The sequence below is a fragment of the Varanus komodoensis genome, unplaced genomic scaffold (genome assembly GCF_004798865.1).
Source record: "Varanus komodoensis strain SLA01 unplaced genomic scaffold, ASM479886v1 scaffold11, whole genome shotgun sequence".
In the NCBI taxonomy this organism is placed as follows: domain Eukaryota; kingdom Metazoa; phylum Chordata; class Lepidosauria; order Squamata; family Varanidae; genus Varanus; species Varanus komodoensis.
The window spans coordinates 9,316,234-9,337,302 of NW_025335317.1; the positions used below are offsets into that span (position 1 = coordinate 9,316,234).

Consider the following 21,069-nt stretch of genomic DNA (forward strand, 5'->3'; position numbering starts at 1 on the left):
ACAGATGCAACCCGAACCTCAAATAGCAAAGATAATCAAGGACAAATAAAGCAAATAAGAACTGGTGGGGTAGAGATAACCTAGAGAAAATGCTGCTGGGGAGGATTAAACCTTGTTTCTCTAGTGCCATAACATCTCACCGTCGCTGCCTGCCCAGCTCTTGTTAGCCTCTTTCTGAGACTGGGAAATTCTGTTTATAGTTCTCTTGTATCCCATTCAGCTTGCTCCTGAGTAAGCACAGCCATGTGTGATATACTGGAAATGGGCTTATCAGTAGCAGCACATTAACTTTTAAGCATCAAAAGTTAAAACCTCCACACACTTCTGGGCAGAATTCTCAACAAGAGAAAGTGGTTAGTGTTTGAAAAAGGGATATGCAAGGATGTAGGCCTGCGGAAGAACTCTGACATCTGTTCTGGAAGCAGCCCCTATTCCGTAATAGTTTGCTGTTACTTGCCGGAAGAAGAGAAAGGAACTCTGTAGTGCTCACGGGTACTTATCTTCTATATCACTGCTTTGCAACTTTCTTCCAAGGCGGCCATGGCTGCAGCGAAGTTCAGTGGAAATGATGCATGGAAATGTGCGGCTGCTAGGCCTTGGCTACCAGCAACAATATACTTTCACATGGGCAGGGTGGGGGGAGATCTAATTAATAGTCTCAAACAAAGAAAATTGCCTCAACGGGTTCACGGTGTACACAGGGCGCAGAATGATCTCCTGCTACTGTGACCGGAACGTCTGCCCGGTGAGGAACGATACTGAACTTCGCTGCTGCACTGTACGTATAAAGAAAACACTGCCTTCAGGCCTGACAACTGTCTTCCACACACAGCATGGCAGTTCCCCCTTCAGTGCTTAGTGTGAAGGCACCCGTGAAAAGCAGCCTCCCAAGAGAACGTTCTCCACTGATGGCACATAAAACATTGGCTGGAAAGGCCCTGAATTGAGAGCTGGTTGCTGTACCTGGCAGGCAGCAGGAGACCCTGCAGTATCTTTCAGTCCAGCACAGATCATTGACAAGTGGACTTTGTCTCCCCAGAATTTCTTGAGCTGGCATGTGTGGAAGTCTATGATTGGTAACTGAGCCTGGTTCAAAACCTCGGAGAGAGTGAAGTTTTCTTTCCCACCTTCAATACATAAAATATAAAAAAGAGCAAAGACATTGCTACCCCAGATAAAAACTTGCAAGGAACCCTTTTTATTAGAAGGTTTTTGTTAGGGAATCTCCCCCCCACCACCACCCCCCGCAACTATAGCTAAAGAAGAAACACTTAAAGACAAGCCACTTATGAATATGGAGACCTTACACACTGCTAACTTTCCATCCTCTCTATATGTTGTTGTAACAATTCCTGTTCACACAACCAAGCCACATATCTATGCTGTTGCTCTTCTGTGGCACAAAATGTTATAAGGAACATGGGACTGCCAGCAGAAGCAGCAGTTCTTCCTTTGCCCCATGCAGGCTTCGTAACGGACAATTAAGCTGGTTACCTATGGTGAGTAAAAATTATTCCCACGCAACCACACAAGGAAACTTTACAAAACTGGAGGGCAGTAGAGTTTCCAATGATACGCAAGTAGGGCTTTAGTGCCCTGCATAGCTCCTTCCATCTTACTCTGACTAGCTGTTGAGGGATAAATTAGGCAAGATCAAAATGTGTCTCTCCTTAGCACAGAATTTGGATTTCTCCCCCACCTCCCCAACCCAGAATAAAATTATATTCAAAGTTGGCCATGTCTTGCTCCCCACTGCTCTTCCTTATGAAAATGTAAATAGGACATTGCTGTAAGAATTCTTCAGATTGTGCTGCACCATGTACATTGGATACAGGGTGAGGTTTACAAGGTCTTAGACAAGGGAGTCAGTCCTACTTTTAAATTTGTATTCAACTATATGGAGCACCCCTGGGTGACCTTAGGCCAGTCAATATTTCTTAACACTGCCTATTGGACAAGATGACTATGAGATTAAATTGGAGGGAGGGGTACCCATGTAAACAGAGATCTTTAATGTACAGGGAGGACCTCTCTCTCCAAGGAATAGTACCATATGTATCCGCATCTCATCACTGAAACGGTGAGGTCTGAGGTATTGAGAAATACCTCTTGTGCCCCCCCAGCCAGTCACCCAGCAGGCATGTCCCGGACGGAGAAAGCTGTCTCTCTTTGGCAGGCAGGCATAATGGATAAACCTGTTGGCCACAATGTCTCCCACTGGCTTGACCAAAGCTATGTCATACTCCAGTTCATTTCGCTGAGGGTACTGGAAACATTCATGCCGATAAATCCGCTTCACCCGGTAGCTTTGCTCTGTGGATTCAGGGTGGTGAAGATTATGCTTGCCAAGAAGAATTCGCCAGTTCCTGACATCTTCTCCCTGTCCCCTAAAAACCAAGGAAGCAGGGCTGAGCATATGGGCTGACAGATACTTTCTGGCCTAGGGGTGCTTCCAGACAAAGGCTTTATCTGGCTATTCTGTCTGTCTTCCTTAATAGGGATTTTCTGCTCAGTGAAAAAAGAGAAGTATCTGTGGGAAGCCATGCAAAACTTGCAAGCAGGAAGGATTGTTCAGGGTACCCACCACCTTCCCTGTGAAATTGCGCAAACGGAGCGAGGTGATGGCATGATACAAGCTTTGTATGAAAGCGCTCTAGCTCTTCGTGATAACATGGCTGACTAGTAGGCACTCTTCCCCAGGGGCCAGTGCATAAAACCATGCCGTTTTATAAAGTGCAAATTATAAAAATGACACCAGCAAGCACAGGTTCCCAGTCCTGTTTCTATCCCACATGGGGAGCAACCTGTGGGCGCCACTGTGGTGCAGGGGTTAGAGCGTTGCAGGAGAGGAAGGTGCTAGTCCCCACTTAGCCATGATGACTTAGACCCAGTCACTGATTGTCTGCCTAACCTACCTCACAGGGTTATTGTGGGGATTGCCTTGGATTCCTCAGAGGAAAAAAGGTGGGATATAAATAGAAGAAATGAAGAATTAGCATGTCGTCAAGAAAGGAAAGATGGGGTATGTTTCGTTTTGCTTTGCTACGGCTTTTCTTCGCCCCACAACTCTTCTCCTTGAGCTGTTTCCTTCTAGCCAGAAAGAAGTCCATCAGGAGCAAAAATGATCCAGAAAGAGCCAGACAAGCAAAAGCACGGCCACTTCCCTTGACCCTGCCCCACTGAGAAGGGATGCTCAAAGACACGTGGTTTTGCTGGAGCTCCCTGTCCCGGCTTCCCTGCTTTCATTTTCCCCAAGCATCACCAGGCCGTGCAGAACTCACTTCTGGAAGCAGTGGGCAGCTGTGAGAACCCAGCGTTTGTGGATGAGGGTGCCCCCACAGACGTGGACGAATCTGTCCCTTGGCGTGGAGCGGACCTGAGAAGGGGAGCGAATTGGGAGAATGCATGTAAACGGTGAAGAAATGGGCATCGGACAATTAACCTCTGCACGGAGGAATCCAAGTCAAAATATTTTCCTAAGAGTTTGGGTGTGTTTTTTTCTTTTACATATATACAAATGAGGCCAGCAACAAAACGTAACAGTGTGGGGTGGCCAGCCGGCCATGCTGCCTTTCAGTAGACTCCATTCCATCCCCTTGTCCCCTGATGTCCCCCTGACTTCATCCCTTTGTTCAGGAGTCAACCCTCATCACAAGTCTATTTTAATGCTAATTGAAATCAAATTAACGAGGTGAGGTGAGGTCCATCCTATTGCATCTTTCACCACCTATTAACCAATATTTAATCAGCTTTTGTTTCTTGGATGCTCTTGTTCATGGTTTGTTGAATTTCTGGTTTCCTTGTCATTCTTTTTGTTATCCATCATAGCAAAACAGCCCTATTTGGGAGCAATGGAAAGAAAAGGAGGAAAATAATGTAAAATCTTGTCCCAGTAAGCAGAACCAAAAGCTGAGTGAAGAATGGGCCACTGAGACATAATCCTATGCATGTTTAGACCAAAAAGAAAGCCCTGTAAGTCCCAGCATCTCTCCCTGGGTGTGTTGAGAGCAACAGCCCTTTCTTCGGTCTACATGAGAATGTGCCCTTAGGCACTAATTCCCTAATCTTACCAAGCAGGGAAACATTAACACTAAGTTGCACTTTTCATGAGTGAGGAAACACGGATATTTGTCTCCGAATCCAGGCCCTCCCCAAAAGTTACCCAGTTGAGAACATTTGTTTTAAAGTTTAAAATCTTGGTACCTGTAAAGAAACTTGCCAGGGCCAAGAATGCGGTCTTGCTTCATTGCCTGCAATTATCTTTGCAAATACATTTGGCTGGAAGTAAGCCACGCCACAGTTTTGGGGCCAATCTAAAACGTCAAAGAAAAAATAGTTTTCCGAAAAGTTTGAAAAGCAAGCTGAAGATCGAACATGCACATTTTCACATGCCCCATTTCTGCATCAGTACATACAAAGGACTTCCCAAACAGTGCCTGCAGGTGGAATCTACCAGTCTGCTCCTGCCCATGGGCTGAAAAACCACAGATCCAAAGGCCAGGTCCACCCTCACCAAAATTTGGAAAGTCCAAAATGGTTTCACAAGGCTTAGTTAGGCAGTGTGATGGGGAAATTCTGATAAATCCTGCTAGAAAAAGATTGCTTATATTTGCCTTTGTGTTATAAAATCAGACTTGCAACATCTCTGTACCGCTTTCTCAGAAAGTACCAGAATTCCAAGGCAGGCTTCTGTTTAGTTTTATTTTCAAGCTTCTCCTTTAAGAGATGATTACTTCCTTTGGTTGGAAAAGGCTTTGCAGAATGGGCTTCCCAAGACTATTTTCAGGCTAACAGTTAACAAAACTGATGAAGGTGGCCAGACAAGTTTTTCTAGCAGTATGGAACCCTCATTTGCATGACAAGACCCACAATAATCCCTGTGCCTCAGTGATCTTTATGTTAATCTCTTGTAATCAAGGCTATTGTATTAAGTCTCCTCTGCAGATCTCACATTCTTTTTCACTGTGTTCCCCTTATTTTGTCATCACCTGATCAGTTGCTATGTCATGTGACTCAGAATCTATAAAACACTCTGTGTATGTTCTAAAAGCTTGTGATTGGCGGTGGGGACCATTATCTGGTAACATGCTGTTGTAAGTAAACTGCAGGGGGCCTGGGTGATTTATTATTTTATTTATTTATTTATTTAGAAAATTTCTAGGCCGCCTCATAAGCCTCGGGGCGGCTTACAAATAAATAAATTAAAATACATAAATTAACAATATAAAACACATATAACAGTATAAAATAAGTCACCCTGGCCAAAGAATAAAAATAAATACCATTAACAATTAAAATGACGCTTGAATAAAAAAGGTGATCCCACCTCGCTGCGGTTTGTTGGGAAAATTTGGATAAATCCTGTCTGAAAAGCATTACTTCTGTGTGCCTTTGCCTTGTGGAATCAAACCCTGTGCTGCTTCTCAAAACCAAGCTGTCACTGTTTAAAATGGCATTCCCCCACTCCTTTCTCTCACCTTTAGCTGTAAGCTACAGTAGACAGACCATTTAGTCCAAATATACATTGTAAATAGTCATTGTTGGAATTCAGTTTACAATAATCTTTTGATAGCCCAGAGGGCTTCATGTGCCCTGATCATGCAGAATGTTTAGAGTTAGAGATAAGGGTCTGAGCTTATCATGAATAGTTTCTAGTAGCTTGAATTTACATGTCTAAGCAGACCTGGAGATGGGTTCAAGCTACTGAACTAAAGTGTCAATACAGGCAATTAGAAATATTGCAATCTCATTGTTACTGTGTGATTGACTGACATTTCTTTATCTGTTCTGTATGTGATGACCTCAGAATCTTATTGTAATCTCTGCATTCTGTCATCTGTTGCCCTGTGCCTGTGTACCTATAAATGCCCTGCAATGGTGTTGAAGCTTTGCAGCAGAGTTCACTCTGCCTGCCCGGTAATGCATGCATTATCGTGAGTACCGCAGGAACCTTGGGGGAAATACAATAAAGCCTCAGATGGTCTGGACGCTTGGTCTTTCCCACCAACCCGAGTTTTATTCCCTCCTCTCAAATTGAGATTCCGGGATTCTGACAGGTTCAAGGTGATTTAATTCTTCCCTGGGGGTCTAAGTGTTCATTCCTGCCATTGGCAAGGAGACTCTGAGGAGCGCAAATCAAGGCATCATATGCTTGCATTTTCTTCTGGGACACCTTCTCCAGGATTGCGCACAGCCTCCTGCAGAAAAGCAGTTTTCCATCCCTCTGTTCTGAAGGCATCTGCAAAGCGCTGCAACTCGTGTCCGCATCTTCCTGCCTTGTGTATAATGGAAGTATAAAAGCTTTCCATCCTCGCATGGTATTGACAAGCATGAAACATGATACAAAGGAGAAGAACTTTCAGGACAGGCAGACATTAAAGGACAGGCCTTTCAGGAGTGGGACATCAACATTTCCAAGTGTAGCATGATTTCCTGATGAGATCAGTAACCCGAGCTTAAGCCTAAAGCTGTTCTTACAGTGTCGGGCTTTTAGCCATGTCCAGAGGTCAGGGTTCCTGGAGTTGTAGTACCAAATATACGGAAGGTACGACGTTCAGGAAGGCTCACCTGCTCTGCCCTAGTGCCTAGCATTGTAGTTCAGTGTCACATGCATATAGACACCTCTCCCCATGCGCTTCTCTGGAGGAAGAAATTAAGCAGCGGCATTTTCCCCCTTCTCTCGATCTCCATGCTAGGGAACTTTAGTTCAATGCTTAATTTCTCTGTGTGAGAAACCTGCTAAGTGCACAATAATGGACGACGGGGAAAAAACCCAAACATGGTACTCTTAATATACATTCAGAAACTCCAGCCACAAAGGTATTTTCATGCCCACTCACCTAAATCCGGATGTTTGCGAGGAAATGCAAGCTGATGCAAAGAACCCTTTGTCGAAAGAACCACCAAAAACAGGACAAAGAAATGATTCAAAATCATTGCCCCCTGCCTCCAAAGCAAAATCCTGATGCAGCGGATGTAGAAATTTTGTGTATGGGATCATGAATGTCATTGCTGATTTCAGTGGGAGAGGGAGAGTGAGAAAGGAGGGGACCGTGACTCTTGCTGGCTGTTGCTTCCACTGTGAATGAACTCAGACAAAGCACAGGGGATGAAAACACAGGAGGCCTAGATGGTTCTGCCTTTTGTTGCAAGAGGTAGGAGGGCAGTTCTCATCAGCAAATTTGCAGTGAAAGGCCAAAGCAAGTCAGGTAGCCGCCGCTGCAGCAAGACGTGCTTGTTCGGCTGGTTATTTATTGCCATTCCGCCTTTCTTCCTGCAAGGGATCCAGAGTGGCTTGCAAAGCAGTCCTCTTTTTTTCGTCATCCTCGCAGCAACACTATGATGTGGTGCTGACCTGTGGCTGGGCTTTCCCGGCCACGCTCCAGCGCATCCAATTCGGCTTGGACTGGGTCTCCAAGCTGTGGGTGGGCCCCCCGTGCCTGTCCTGGCCCGGCTGGTGACTCTCCTGGCCATCCAGTAGCACTTCAGTTTTTGGACTGCGTGATGGCACTCGCCACCTGCTGATGTGTCGGATTTGGCTCACCTGGAGGCCCGGACCCGCAGATGCGCCTCTCCACGCCTGCCCTGACCAGGGGGTGCCCCCTGCCCGCCCGCCAGCATGTTGCTTTTGGCTCACTCAGATGCACCGACTCTCGCTCGTTCCGAGGCCCTGGCTGTCGCTGGGGAAATTTCCACCCGTTAGCCAGCCCATGACAATTTGCGCACTCTCAGGCCCTTGCCCTTAGAGAGAGCCGCAGACTTTCACAGCCCTGTGCCAACTTGAAAAATGCCACTCGTTCCAAGACCGGGCCTGCAAGCGGGCATTGCAGGATAACCTTGACAGCCGTCTGCAGGCCCACAAAAACTTCCTCTCCCCAAGTCCCTCTGATATTTCTCTGCAGTGGCGCCCCACCTAAGGAATGCGTTCCCCAGAGAGGTCCGCCTGGCGCCGTCATTATTTGTTTTTCAGCGCCAGCCTAAGACCTTTTTATTTAAAACTTATTTTAAGTGTTAATTTATTATGGAGGATTTAAAAAAAAATTTAAGCCGAGATGCATCGGGTTTTAATATTTTTAGTGTATAAATTTTTGTATGATTTTGTTTGTTTTTGTTTTTGTGGTGAGCCGCCCTGAGGCTTTGTTGCGATGGGGGCGGCATAGGAATGTTTTAAATAAATAAATATTATTTTGGGTGCTCGATTGCGCAGGCGCACGCGATGGCTGGGCCCGTTGGAGACATAATCTGAGGAGCAGTGGCAAGCGCACATCCAAAGCACACTGCCCCCCAGAGACAGGCCCCGAAGGGTTCATAAGCAAAGTGTGGGCTGGCATTGGTGTGTATTGAGTGTATTTTCAGTGCTGTGAATACTTTGTAGCCGTTTCGAATAAAGGCTCTTTTAGCAATTGCTGGAGTGATTGCCTTCGTTGGGGAGGGATGCCTGGCGCACGACACCCCTGTGGTTTGGGAAACATGGGCCAACCTTTACAGCCGTCATCCCAGGCCGAACACGCAGAGGCATGCCCCACACCGGGCGGTGACATGAGCAGCTTTCCACGGACCTATGAACTTTTTCATGCTCTGAGGCCCTGGAGATGAGGAGGGCAACGCAGGCCAATTTTTAAAGCTGTTGGTTGAAATGCTTTCTTTTGCATGTTCTGAGGCCCTGATCCACGGGGTCTCCCTGCCACGGGAGACCATCGTCATAGCCATCTGATGAACCCCAAAATTTCTCTTGCTCTGAGGCCCTTACCCCACTTGAGGGTGATGTGGGGTTGTTTTGACATGCATCAGCTGACGCACTCTATCTCGCACATGCAGGCGCAGGCCCTGACCTGGGGTAAATCTTGTGCCTGACCCGGCTCAGAGGCCCTGGCCCATGGGCAGCTGACACAGGGCCGTTTTGACAGCCATGGGTCACCGTGCTTGGAGTCCTTGACCCAGATGGGGCGCCATGTAGCCTGTCCCAACCCAGGGGGATGCTTCCGTGGCCACCGCTGACCTGCAAAGCTTTGCTTGTTCCAAGGCTGCCACCCATGAGTGGGTGACACCAAAAGCATTTTGATAGCCATCTGCAAACACAGGGGCCCTTACCCACCGGGGTGGGGGGGGGGGGGGGGGGCTTTGGGGGACCTACCTCGGCTTGAAGGTAAGTTTCAAGGCCACACACTGACCTGTAACATTTCACTCACTATGAAGCCCTGGTCCTCCAGTGGGTGACAGGGTGCTGTTCATGAAATTTCATTTCCTCTGAGTCCCTGCCCACTACTGTGAGAGTACAATGGGGGAGTTTGCTCATGCTCCCCTTTCTCACAGATCAGCAAAAAAAAAAAAAAAAAGGGTGGGGAGAAGAAGTTGTGCTCTTCCACCTCGAAGGGCAGGACACTTGCACGGGCACAGCCAGTATTTATGCCCCTACCTGGGAGCCATTGCCTGATTCTGCATGATTGTGAGGTTCTGAAGCAGTGCCAGGGCTCCCTCTGCTGGCCAGAGACCAGAATAGCAGCCCTGGTGGTTGCAGGACCAGGTCCACAGTCAATCACAGCCACCTGGAATGTTACCAGCGCCACCTGGGAGACCTGAGGGAGGAGCTGTGTAAGAACCAGCTCTTCGCTGCAGGTGTGGCCTCAGCAACAAAGATTTTTGCTGTTGTTGGAGTACCCTGTGTGTTCTGGAACCTGCCTGTTGCCTTGCTCTTGCCTCTGCTTCTGGACCATACTGGACTTCACCTGCTCCAGTCCCAGGTATCTGCTTCTCCTTGGTTTGTCTCTCTGGCTTTTGGCTCCTGACTGGTGTTGACTGCTCTGCTCTATTCAGATTGGCCTACCTTGCACTTCTGTTACTTGCCTTGACCTATGGACCGCCTGACTATGATTTGGAATGGGCCTGCATATTGTACTGGTTGCCTGGGTCCTGGTGCCCTGACCTGATTCCCAGCCGCCTATGCCTTGGATGCTGGGTGCAGATACTGTGATAACCCACATCCAAGGGTTGGGTTTGGGTTGCATGTGGATTGTTGAAGAACCAGGGCTGTTGTTGAACTGTGGGTGACTGTGCTCACTTACTTGCTAGCCATGGCAAACTATGAAGAGGACCCATGGTTGTGAACTGTGGGTTGTTCACCATGGCTTCTTATCTAGGCTGGGTTCAGAGGGCACAATAGCCCACATTTCAGCCACAACCCACAATTAGCCTGTATTCAGCCCTTGAGTGAACGCTCATGCTTTTGACCTAGTCATCATCTCTGTCTCTGTCCTTGCGAAGTGAGAGGGCATTTGTGTGCTTCTGGGTAAGCAAGCACATGGACTGGCCTAGCAAGCTATCAATGGACCAGCTGAAGATTAGAGTGCACTATTCATTCATCTTAAGCAAAAGTGTTCTGCAGAAATATCTGTGTGGGGATAACTGGGCTGTGGTGTTGAGAGCTGCTTTTGCCAAGGTGTAGCAATATATAAAAAGGGGGAAAGAATGCACAGAAAGCAGAAAGTGCCCATAAACCACACATACCCATCCACGGATTTTCATGGTGGTTGTTTTTCTTAATATAGTAAAAAAAAAAGTTATTAAGATGAACTGGGCATGTGTTCTGTAACTCCCACCTATTGCTAGTGTTTGTGATTCTGCTTATTTCTGTAAACACCAGTAAACCTCACCATGTTCAAGGTCATGGATGCCTTTGTTTTCAGCATTTTGCTCCGTTTCTTATTAAGATAAAGACAAAGTGGTGGAGGGGAGCCATTTTAATATATTTATCTCCCTTCGAGTAAATCTGCCATTCCTAGTCCCCAGCCCTTTGGTTGCCATAGAAACCTCCACAGCTTCCAACTGGGCCTTCCTCCGAGGCTTAATTGTATTCCAAGTTTCATAGACTTTCCATTAACCTTCGCCTGGCAGACACATGCGTGTTGTTAGATAATGGGCTGAATTAATAGTCTGACATGATGGATGTGCCTTTCCCCTAATATCCCATTTCCCCCTCAAATACTCTTTTCCTGCCCACTCACATTATCTCTAAAGAACTGCTGTACCACCATGGCTGATTTCTGTTGCTGCTTGCAAAGGTCAGACATGGTGACAAGAATGCCATGTGCATTCAAAACAGGGTCCTGGCTCAATTAATAATCTAATTAATGGGCAACGAACACTCAACTGCAGCGGGCTGTGTCCTAATTTGCGGAGAGCAGGCTTCTATTCGAAGGGGCTCCTTGTCTGAAGGGTCGTCCAGCCCAAGTCTGGTTTCATTACAAGCATATCAAGGATCTGGGAGCAGAGGATTTGGAGTTGCCCTTCTCCAGTTGGCAGTTGGATGGGAAAGCACAAGGTCACATTCTTACTTATTAGATTCGTACCCCACCAGCCAGAATGGCCTTTCTCTGTTACATTGCAGAGCATCCCATCTCTAGTTCTAAGTTTTACTCTGTAATTATAAATAAGCATATGTAACTTGCATGCACATTTGTATAATCTTTTGCCTTTTTGTGGGGTGCGGGGCAACCCAGTCCCCCTTTTGCAATGTATACAGGGTACACTATTACTTTGTAAATTCCTGCTTCATTCATTTCACCAAGTTTGGACAGAGGGTTTTTTTAATACGAAAATGAGAACTTTGCCTCCATTAAATTGATGCTGGTGTTTAGATAATTCGGAGAGTTTGGATGTAGGGACTTTCCTTGCCCCTACAGTGTTGCTGGAAATGAAAATTCTAAGTTTAATAGGAGAAATGTACACAAGTTGAAGAAATATAATAGAAAATGAGCAGGGCAGAGAAGTGAGAGCCAGGCCTGTAAGCTTTTTAAACAGTGGAAAAGCAATGTTTAATTTGTGTGTGAAAAGGAACTGGAAGGCAATGGAAAGAATGATAAAAAGGTGTCAGATTCAACATGACAAGTGAAATGGATTACCTAAGCAGCAGAATTCTGAGCAGAGATTAAAGTTTGGAGGTGGGAAATTTAGAAAGTAAAATATTACAGTAATGAAAATGAGAAATTATCTAAGCCTGGGTAGGCATTATAGCAGTCAAAACAGAAAAAGATGAATTTTGACAATGCTGGAGGGTGAGAAATTATTAGATTTAGTGAGATGTGAAGAGAAAATGAAAGAGAAAAATGGAAAACAACCCAAAGATTCAGAGAATAGGAGGAGGAATTATCCATGGGAATAACTAAAGAACCAGAAAGAGATAAAACAGGGGAAAAGTCACAGCCTTATCCATGATGACATTGAGATATCCAAGCAGAAAGAGCTGCAATTGCTCCAACTACTCCGAACGAGCTTCCACATTCTCATCTGTATCAAATGTATTCATCTAGTTAACCAGTCTGTTGCATATACATTATCACCTGTGTGTGGTTTTCCTGTTCTGGAGGACTGCTTGTAGGAGATGGGAGCTTTTGATTGCTGGAAAAACAGAGTATGTGATCAAACTCATTTTAAAAATCTGATCAAATTGAAGTCTTCAGACCTTCAGATGAAACTTGCACATACCCTCTCATGTTAACATGGAGTATGTAAGCACATTTAGCAAGCATTATTACCACATGCATTTAAAAACCAGAAAACCTAGTGCTTGAGTCATACCTCTGTATGGAGACACTGTCAAAAGCCTTGCCGTTTTGCTGTTTCACACTGTTAATTCTCACCTGAAAATGGTTGCCATGCTTGGTTCAACACAAGGACATTCTTCTTGGATCATGGCAAGATCTATCTCAGCCCTCCTCAAGCAGGTGACGTTTTGGACAACAGTCTCCATCTTTCCCAGCCAGCATCTATCTGGGGATGATAGTAGCTGTAGCTCAACTCACCTGAAGGTTACCAGCTTGGGAATGGCTGCTCAATCCAATCCAGATAATTCTGGTGTTGACCTGGTAGGCACCTTTTGTTGCTGGCTTCTTTTGATGGCTTTCCATGGTTGGTTTTCTCCGGCAGCAGTGAAATTCAGAAGTGCATCTGTATATTTAGTGGTTATGACTAACAACCTCTGGTGGATCTTTTGAGCTTCATAGCTTTTCCCTGCTTCATGTTAATATCTGGTAAGGTTGTTATATAGTTGGGAGAATGTGTATGTTCAGCTGTATGGTTAAATTATGTGGAAACTGGGAAGATGAGCTATAGTTGGTTTTAGTGTCAGCAGGAAACCCACAACACATAGAATATTTCACATTCCAGTGGGGACAGCTAGAGTTGAGAATTTCCCACAGTCTGCAGAGATGCTGTTGCTATTTTTCAAAAAGAAAAGGACACTGACTTTGAATTCTTGCCTCTATAAAAGGGTGCATTAAGCAGAACAGACACTTTAATGATGTGCATTTAATGGAAAATGCTAGGAACTAGTTTCTGTCCAGCTCTGCAGAATTTAATTTCTACTGCCATCAGTAGAATATTTTGCCTCATACATTAACCAGGCAAATCACACTGAGCAGGGTACAGAAGAGATGGACAGAGATACTATTCCCATTTATATCTTCCTTTAGATAATCAAAATCTGGCTTCATTTCTTTGCCTTCGATGGAGATCTGAGAAAACTAGGTAGCTTCCTCGTCAGAATTTCTGGATAAGAGGAAAATACAAAAGCTCCTTGACATGAGTTGCTTAAAGCTGTTTATAAAATAGGTCATCTCGACAAAAGCCAAAAGTAACAATGTTATTCAGTTCACATCCCCAGTAAAGGGATGAAACATTTTATGTGTGGTCTTCTGGGCATGCAGAAATCTTCAAGAATATAAAAAGCCATGGGCCACAGTCCAATCTTAATCATGCACAACCAGTCCTGTGAAACAACTGAATGCTCCCAGATGTGAATGTACTCTATCTGCATGAAAGACACTGCCCAGCCTTTCTGGGGAACACTGAAATACCTGATGCGGGAACAAAATTGCATCTATATTCCGCTTTATTGTAGATGGATTCCTCTTCAAATTAGACTGAGATTACTAATGTTTATACCAATATACTAATGGCTGGTTCAGGAAGGGAAAACTGATTTAGATGGAGGTCATTTACCACAGACAAGGAGGGGGGTTCATGGATTAAAGGATGCTAACTTTTATTTCCCAGCCCACTATTTTCCCTTTCATGCTTCACACAATTCCAGGTGGGAGCTTATCCACAACAATGGCAAGAATTAATAATTTGAGGAGAGTACCCTGTTCTTAGCAAGCATCACAATCCAGCCAGTTCAGCTTTCAATACTAGGAGAGGTGGGCTTGTTTTTCTTGGACTGGTTTTTCTGCAGCTCATGGTTCCACGCCATATTATCCTCATTGCCACAGTCGCAATGCTGACTCAAAGAAATGGACTGATCTGCCAAATTTGAGATTGGGAAAACCCTCCTGACATTGTGTGCTCTCAGCCAGGGTGCTTCTATGCCAAGCAGTGTTTACCAGGGTCATTCTGTGATGTATTTGTTTTTGAATCCTGCAACAAAAGAAATGCCAATGTTTATTAACGGGAAGTTAAAGACCAAAGGAAATGACTAGCACATGTTCAACATCAGGGCTGCAGATTGGTTCCTCCTGCCTAAAAATTAAATCTTGAGTTCTGAGTTGGAGGGTCCAAGCATAATAAAGTAAACCCCATGTTTTGTTAACACCACAGTAACGCTCTGGCTGCCTGAACTTTCTCAGTGGGTTTGGCACAAAATGTCGGGCAGCCCAAGCAACACCTACAGAGGGCAAAAGAAAATGGTCACAGGAATGGGGGGAACCAAGCTTGGGGTCTTCTGATTTTGTAGTTCTACATGTAGGTGTAGTTGACATCATTAGTAATCCTAAAATAGAGGTAGGCAACCAACGTTTTCCCATTCTGTCCTCAGCATTGCTTCTGATGGCAAAGCTAACACACGTACTTCAATTCCTCACATATTTTCTCAGCTGAAGGACAAAATATGTATTTATACTTGTATTTATAGGCCACCTATAACTGTGGAGGCCTTCCTAGGTGGCTTATATATGCCCATTATTTTTAATAGCCATTATATTAATAGCATTAATGATCAGCCCAAACTAGATTGGTAGGTGTGCTTTTAAAGAGGCCAAATAACAGTTTAGATCAAACACAAAGTTTAATCTTATTTTAGGGACTGTGCGGTATCTACCCAAACATTTATTTATTTAAAGCATTATTATGTGTTAAGAGCAGAATAAATACTCAGATCTGTATTCATGAAGTACACCTATTTGTTCATGTAGGAGTGAGCTTTTTTGGTGCATTCATTTCTGTTCTATTTTGTTGTTCATAGTTGTGTATGTAAGCACAGTGTTTCAAAGGATCAGATACAGGAAACAGAAAAGTGACAGGATAGCTATCTCTAAATAATGATCCTCTCCTTGTAAGCTTGCAAGGCCAGGTTGGACTGGATACTAAATAAGCTGTTACCAACTGTTAGCAACTGTTTCAATGGTGTGTTTGTTTAATATTAGGCACGGATGGTGTTTTTCTTTAGGATGGCAACATACAGTGAAAGGAGCTTTAATGCTTCCTTACCCAGTCATGGTCTCAACAGAATGCCTCCCTCCCTAACTCCCTGGGAAAAAGCTCCCACTGGCACCAGTTCCCACATCAGCTGTCTCCCAGAAAATGCAAGCGTTCAGAATAAAGCAGGGCTGTGACTTCGTCCGTTTCATGTAATGACTGCATTTCAGGATTGCGCCCCCCTGTGGCCACCGCTAGTATTTGCTGTGCCTAATTCTCCCTCGTCAGGCTGCAACAGTTTGAGGTCAATGCTGCACTTTGCCGTTCTCTGCAACACTGGGAAGCATTCGCTACAGCTTCCGTTTTCCTTCCTCAGAGTCTTGGTTGCACGGCCCCCTTTCCTGCCTGCAGAAAATAAAGAGCCTGGATACACCACATGAATAGCCAGCGAGGGAAGCAGCTGAGAAAAGGATGGGAGAACACAAGCAAGGGAATTTGTAGTGGTGTTACCTCCAGATTCAGCTGCAGATTTAAAAGTAAAAGAATCTCCAGGTTACACCTTAGTAAGTGTTTTCAGGTTGTAGTAAATAGATGTAAAATACATCAAAACAAGAATGCAGACTCATGGACATTTGGCTTTGTTGTTGGTCGCAAAGTCGTGTCCGACCCATTGTGATCCCATGTACAACATTCCTCCAGGCCTTCCTGTCCTCCACCATCCCCTGGAGTCCACTTAAGCTCACGCCGACTGCTTCAGTGACCCCATCTAGCCACCTCATCCTCTGCCGTCCCCTTCTTCTCTTGCCATTGGTTGTTCCCAGCATTAGGCTCTTCTCCAGTGAGTCCTTCCTTCTCACTAGGTGGCCAAAGTATTTGAGTTTCATCTTCAGTACCTGGCCTTCTAAAGAGCAGTCAGGGTTGATCTCCTCTAGGACTGACTGGTTTGATCGCCTTGCGGTCCAAGGGACTCGCAGGAGTCTCCTCCAGCACCACAATGCAAAGGCCTCAATCCTTTGGCCATTCTGTATAAATATGTCCTGAACTGCAAAATATCTTAGACTGGCTCTGTTCTCGAACCAAAAGAATGAACAAACAAAAGTGTTTGCATTGCATGGCAAAAGAAGTCACAGCTGTGCCTTTTTGAACTGAAATGCCTGCATATTTGGGGTACAAAGGAGGTGATCACAGTGGATTGCACTAGCGCTAGTCATCCAATGTAGACTAGAAATAGGGAAATGCATTTGCAGTAACCAGACTGAAATATAGCAGAGGTTTCCGACCCCATTTGCCGTGATGTTTGCCTGAATGGCTCAGCTACCAGGATTATTCTTTCTTTTTCACCTAAATGTTCTCTCTTTCAATTTTGGTCATAAATTTAATTGTCAGGCTGAAGATCAAAGCTACCTTGGTCAGCAATAATTTTGTTGTGATATTCATAATTTTCACAGAATATTGACACAGTAGGAATCATACTTTTTCCATGCTTGCTTAAGATGTGGATGAGGCATGTTGATACAGGAGTACTTAAGAACAATGTTGTCACCTTTTGCTGTGAAAGACATTCAAACAATAGACAAAATTAGTACAATAGACAAAAATTACCCATCCATTTGTCCCTCAATTCTAGCAAAACAGCAGGCAAGGATGTTTCTCCCTTATGAGCAAGTTTTCTATGTGTAGGGAATTCCTTGCACCTGTAGCTTTGTGTTTCTATCCATTCCACTTTCTCCTTCTGTTCCATGCGTAGCAAAGCCTGAGAATCATTTTTCCACACAAAGGTGATGATCCAACAAGTGAATTTTATGATCCCAGCTAGAGATTATCTATTGTCAGCTAGGAAATGACTTCTGAATAAATCCTCTGCCTTCCATCACCAACAACTAGACTCCTGTGACCATTTGGTTCTCCGAAATGCAGCTAATTGTCTTTGGAAGTAAATGGAACTCGTGAAGCAACCTGAATTCTAGATGTAATTATCTTTTCCTAGGAATAGTGTTATAGCCCTAGGAACCATAACAGATGTGCTTTATTTCGGAAAATGGACGCCCCACTCCAGACTGTTGCGATGAATGCAAGAACAGAATGTCAGTGCACACTTAGTACTCCCCTGTTGAACGAGTCCCCCTGTTTATTTCAGCCGAGTTGACAGCTTTGTGTGTCCCGTGCTTCTTGCATGTCAAACCGATGCCTTCCTTGGAGGAAATGTCTTTACGTGCTCACAGCCACATGATTCCTCTGTGCACAAATCATAAAGCGAGGCTCTGGATCTGAGTGCAGGTTTGCAGGGCGGGCAGCACGTTTCTAAAAGTATCCATCAGCCCCAACAGCTTACAGGAACGATTACTTTCCAATAAGAAGTGTTGCCAATGTTTTTCTCACTGGGCCCCTGTGTGTTTAACAGAGATTTGGCAAAGGAAAGTCAACAGTTAAAGCATTCTCCAACATGCAAGTGCAATTACTGGGAGAGCTTCATCTGCCACAATTCTGCAGTTCGCTTTGTGTTTTGGGTGAGGAACAGCAATGGCTGCTTTCTAGAAGAAGGCCAAGGAGCCAATAAGCCCATATAGACTCATCATCCAAGAAACCCAAGCATGGGCAGGGGTAGCTAGCTAACAGGTTTCCCACCATTGCAGCAAAAACAAAGGGAAGATGTAACCTTGGGCATTCTGGATAATTTGCTCACGTTCTTTGCTACTTGAGTAAAAACTTTCAATGGTCCAGTGATCTACACAGAACTTACTTTGTATGTAGCTTTTTTAGCTGCTTATGGCTAAACGTATTTTGTTAATTTACTCGAAACCCCCATTCATGTGTGGGCTCTTGCGCTATTGCTGTGTGGTTTTATTTCTGTTCAAGAGGAATCAGAACCTGTTTGTGGCTGCAGGAACTGGCCTGAACAAGGACAATTCAATGTTACGCTAGGCCTAACTCAAGTTTCTTGTACTTTCAGTTCCATGTTTGAGAGCCAGTGTGTTGTAGTGGTTAAAAGCACAGGACTGGGACTCAGGCGATCTGGGTTCTAGTCCCTGCTCAGCCATGAAGCCAACTTTGTGACTTTGGGCCAGTCGTGGACATTCAGCCCAACCTACCTCACAGGCTTGTTGTGGGGATAGGATTGAGAGCAGGAAGAGAGTGATGTAAGCTGCTTTGAGTTCTTTTTAAAAAAAAGGTGGAATATGAATCTAATAAATAAAATTGAAAGGGGATTTCATGCAAGGACCACTCCATGTGTGTCAACTCTCTTCTCAAATGTCGCCTGAAGTGCACAGCCATCAGGGCTGTGGCCAGCTGGAGGGTGGTGACAGTGGGGGCAGCCCCCTCTCCCCTCCACACATGAGATGCCTGCACTGAGGGGGCCGGTGAACACCTCTTCTGCAGTTAGTTGCTGGAGAAGAAAATGTGCCGAGCACTTGCTCAAAAACATTTTCATTTGTTCCATTCCCTGTGCCCCAAGCTAGAGTTCTGGCACCGAAAAAAGCCCAACACAAATGCCATCAACCTTGCTCAGCTCTCTGGCCACACATTACACTCTGGCCTCTGGCACCTTGGAGAAAAAGTTACCGACAGTCTGTTGATGTAACTAGGTCAGACACCACCTAGGAAAAAGAAATGCATAAGTCATGCAGTCATTTAATATTTATACACTGCAGACTCTAATCTGTGAGCATGAATCATTCTGCAGCCATGCTTGCTAGAACTCAAGAACCGATTAAATAGCACACATGACTAGCAAAGACAGCAGAATTTATACATGGTATAGAATACAAATGCTTTGAATGCTCCATGTTGAGAGATAAAATAACTACAAAGCTGGGTAGCCCCTTTCAGATATCCTAAGTTAGCAAGCTTGAGCAACAGATGCCAAAATATTTCTGGCAGAAAAATCTTTGAGCCCTGAGAGAGAAGAACCAGGATAAAACTTTGGTTAGTGGTGCGGAGGTAATGCTTTTGTACAATTCAGTGGAAACAGAATTCAACTAGTGGTCCCACATGGCACTTACTATAGTACTGCACTGTCCTTGTAGCCAAGCTCCATGTGTAATGTTTAGAAGTAAATCTCATTTGGCATAGGTCCTCTGCAACTGTACTTCTAATTAAAAGCTTCCTCGTGGTGGCTTTTGCACCTCTAATTACATCCCGTTCATTAGAAACAGGGCAATCCAGGCTTTGTCTCAATTTTTCCTTTTTAACAAAAGATATGAAAAATGAAATTTCACTTTCAAAGGCAAAAAATGGGAGGAAAATTATAATTACTCCCTGCTCCCAAAGTGGGAAACTGGAACTGAATAGTGAATAAACCCTGCTGTGAACAAATCAGTTTGCATGATGCAATCAAAGAACCCACGGCAGGTTGTCCTTGCTTGTTGAGGGGTGGCTTGCTGTGAGTTCCACTCCTAGTGCGGCTTTCTCAGCAAAGTTTGTTACCAAACTATCCTCAAAACCGTGACTTCATGTTGGTTGTTCAGGATGGGTATTCACATGCCAGTCTGGTAATAAGACACAGTGGATTGCTTGTTGTGCAAACAACTACAGTGCGCTCAACAGATGATCAGGCTCACTCTGGTTTGTTTGCCGCCTCCTTCCCACTCCTGAGCCCTTGTTCCTCTCGAGGAGAATGCTAAGAGACCCTGTGGGGTGACCTCTCCCTGCCACGTTCTCAAGCCAATTTCAGCTCACTGCATTCATGACCCTTTACCTCCCCACCCCATCTTTTTTTTAGAGACTGCAAGGTTGATAGTCAGCTTTTGTGATCCAGAGACAGCCACCCAAAGCTCTGTCAAAGTGCCCAAATGGCACTTTGGAGAGGTTGTCAGTGGGTGCATATATAGTATATTTGTACAACATACACACACAAATATTTTGAGCTGCACTTGTGCAATTGCGAAGGACTGCAGGTGCACAAGCAGAGGAGTGGAGACCCTCGGTTGGATAATGTCAGGAAGTTACCTGCTGTGAGAGTGCAGCAGGTGCCAACTTTGGATGTGGACTCAGAGAGGGTCCACGTAGGATTTTCCTCCTTTTGTCTTTCCTTGACAGCTGTCGAAAGAAAGCAAAGGCACAAATGAACTTAGTTCAAGAAAAGTGCCGGTAAATTTGCATCCCCTTCATGGTGAGATTCTTCCCTGGGCCATTGTCATTAGTTTATACACAAAGGCTCATGGGATACATGCTGGGACCAGGTGGAAGGACTAGAGGAAGCTCATCATTGCAAGTTGCAGTAACTTGGGTTAATAACTGAACAACCAACCCAACATGGCTCTTTTCAGTGTGGCTTACCATGTGCAAACTGGTCCATTGTCTTCATGGAAGTAATTACGCAGGAAGCAGCTGTATGGAGGAAGCTTCTAATTAATGGTACTCTAGCCCTGTGAAAGCTCAACAGTACTTTGCCCGTTCACAGTGAACAGGATTGTGCTGCAACTACATTTTCAGCATTTGACTCTTTCTCTGACCAATGTTTTGCCTCAAATATGTTTGTGGAGAAATAGAGGTTCCAGTCATACGTTTTCATTTACTACAAAGACTTCCAACTTGTAGGTCTCTAGAAACTTTGGCCTACAGCTTCTATCAGCCCTTGTTAGCATAGCCGATGGTATGAGATCATGGGGATGTAGGCAAAAACATCTAGATGACAGCAACTTTGTCACCTGTGATTTACTGCAT

General features: G+C 44.8%; 1 protein-coding gene across 1 annotated transcript in view; it reads right to left on the reverse strand.

Annotated features, from left to right (window-relative positions):
- Nucleotides 1-6,936, reverse strand: part of LOC123018203 (elastase-1-like) — a 21,506-nt gene extending 14,570 nt beyond the window's left edge. The window contains exons 1-5 of the mRNA XM_044420060.1: nucleotides 6,840-6,936; nucleotides 4,204-4,313; nucleotides 3,282-3,376; nucleotides 2,107-2,387; nucleotides 964-1,127 (exon numbers count right to left, since the gene is read on the reverse strand). Of these exons, the coding sequence (XP_044275995.1) occupies nucleotides 964-1,127; nucleotides 2,107-2,387; nucleotides 3,282-3,376; nucleotides 4,204-4,313; nucleotides 6,840-6,936 (747 nt within the window). The remainder of the gene's footprint in view (nucleotides 1-963; nucleotides 1,128-2,106; nucleotides 2,388-3,281; nucleotides 3,377-4,203; nucleotides 4,314-6,839) is intronic.
- Between the last annotated feature and the right edge of the window lie 14,133 nt (nucleotides 6,937-21,069).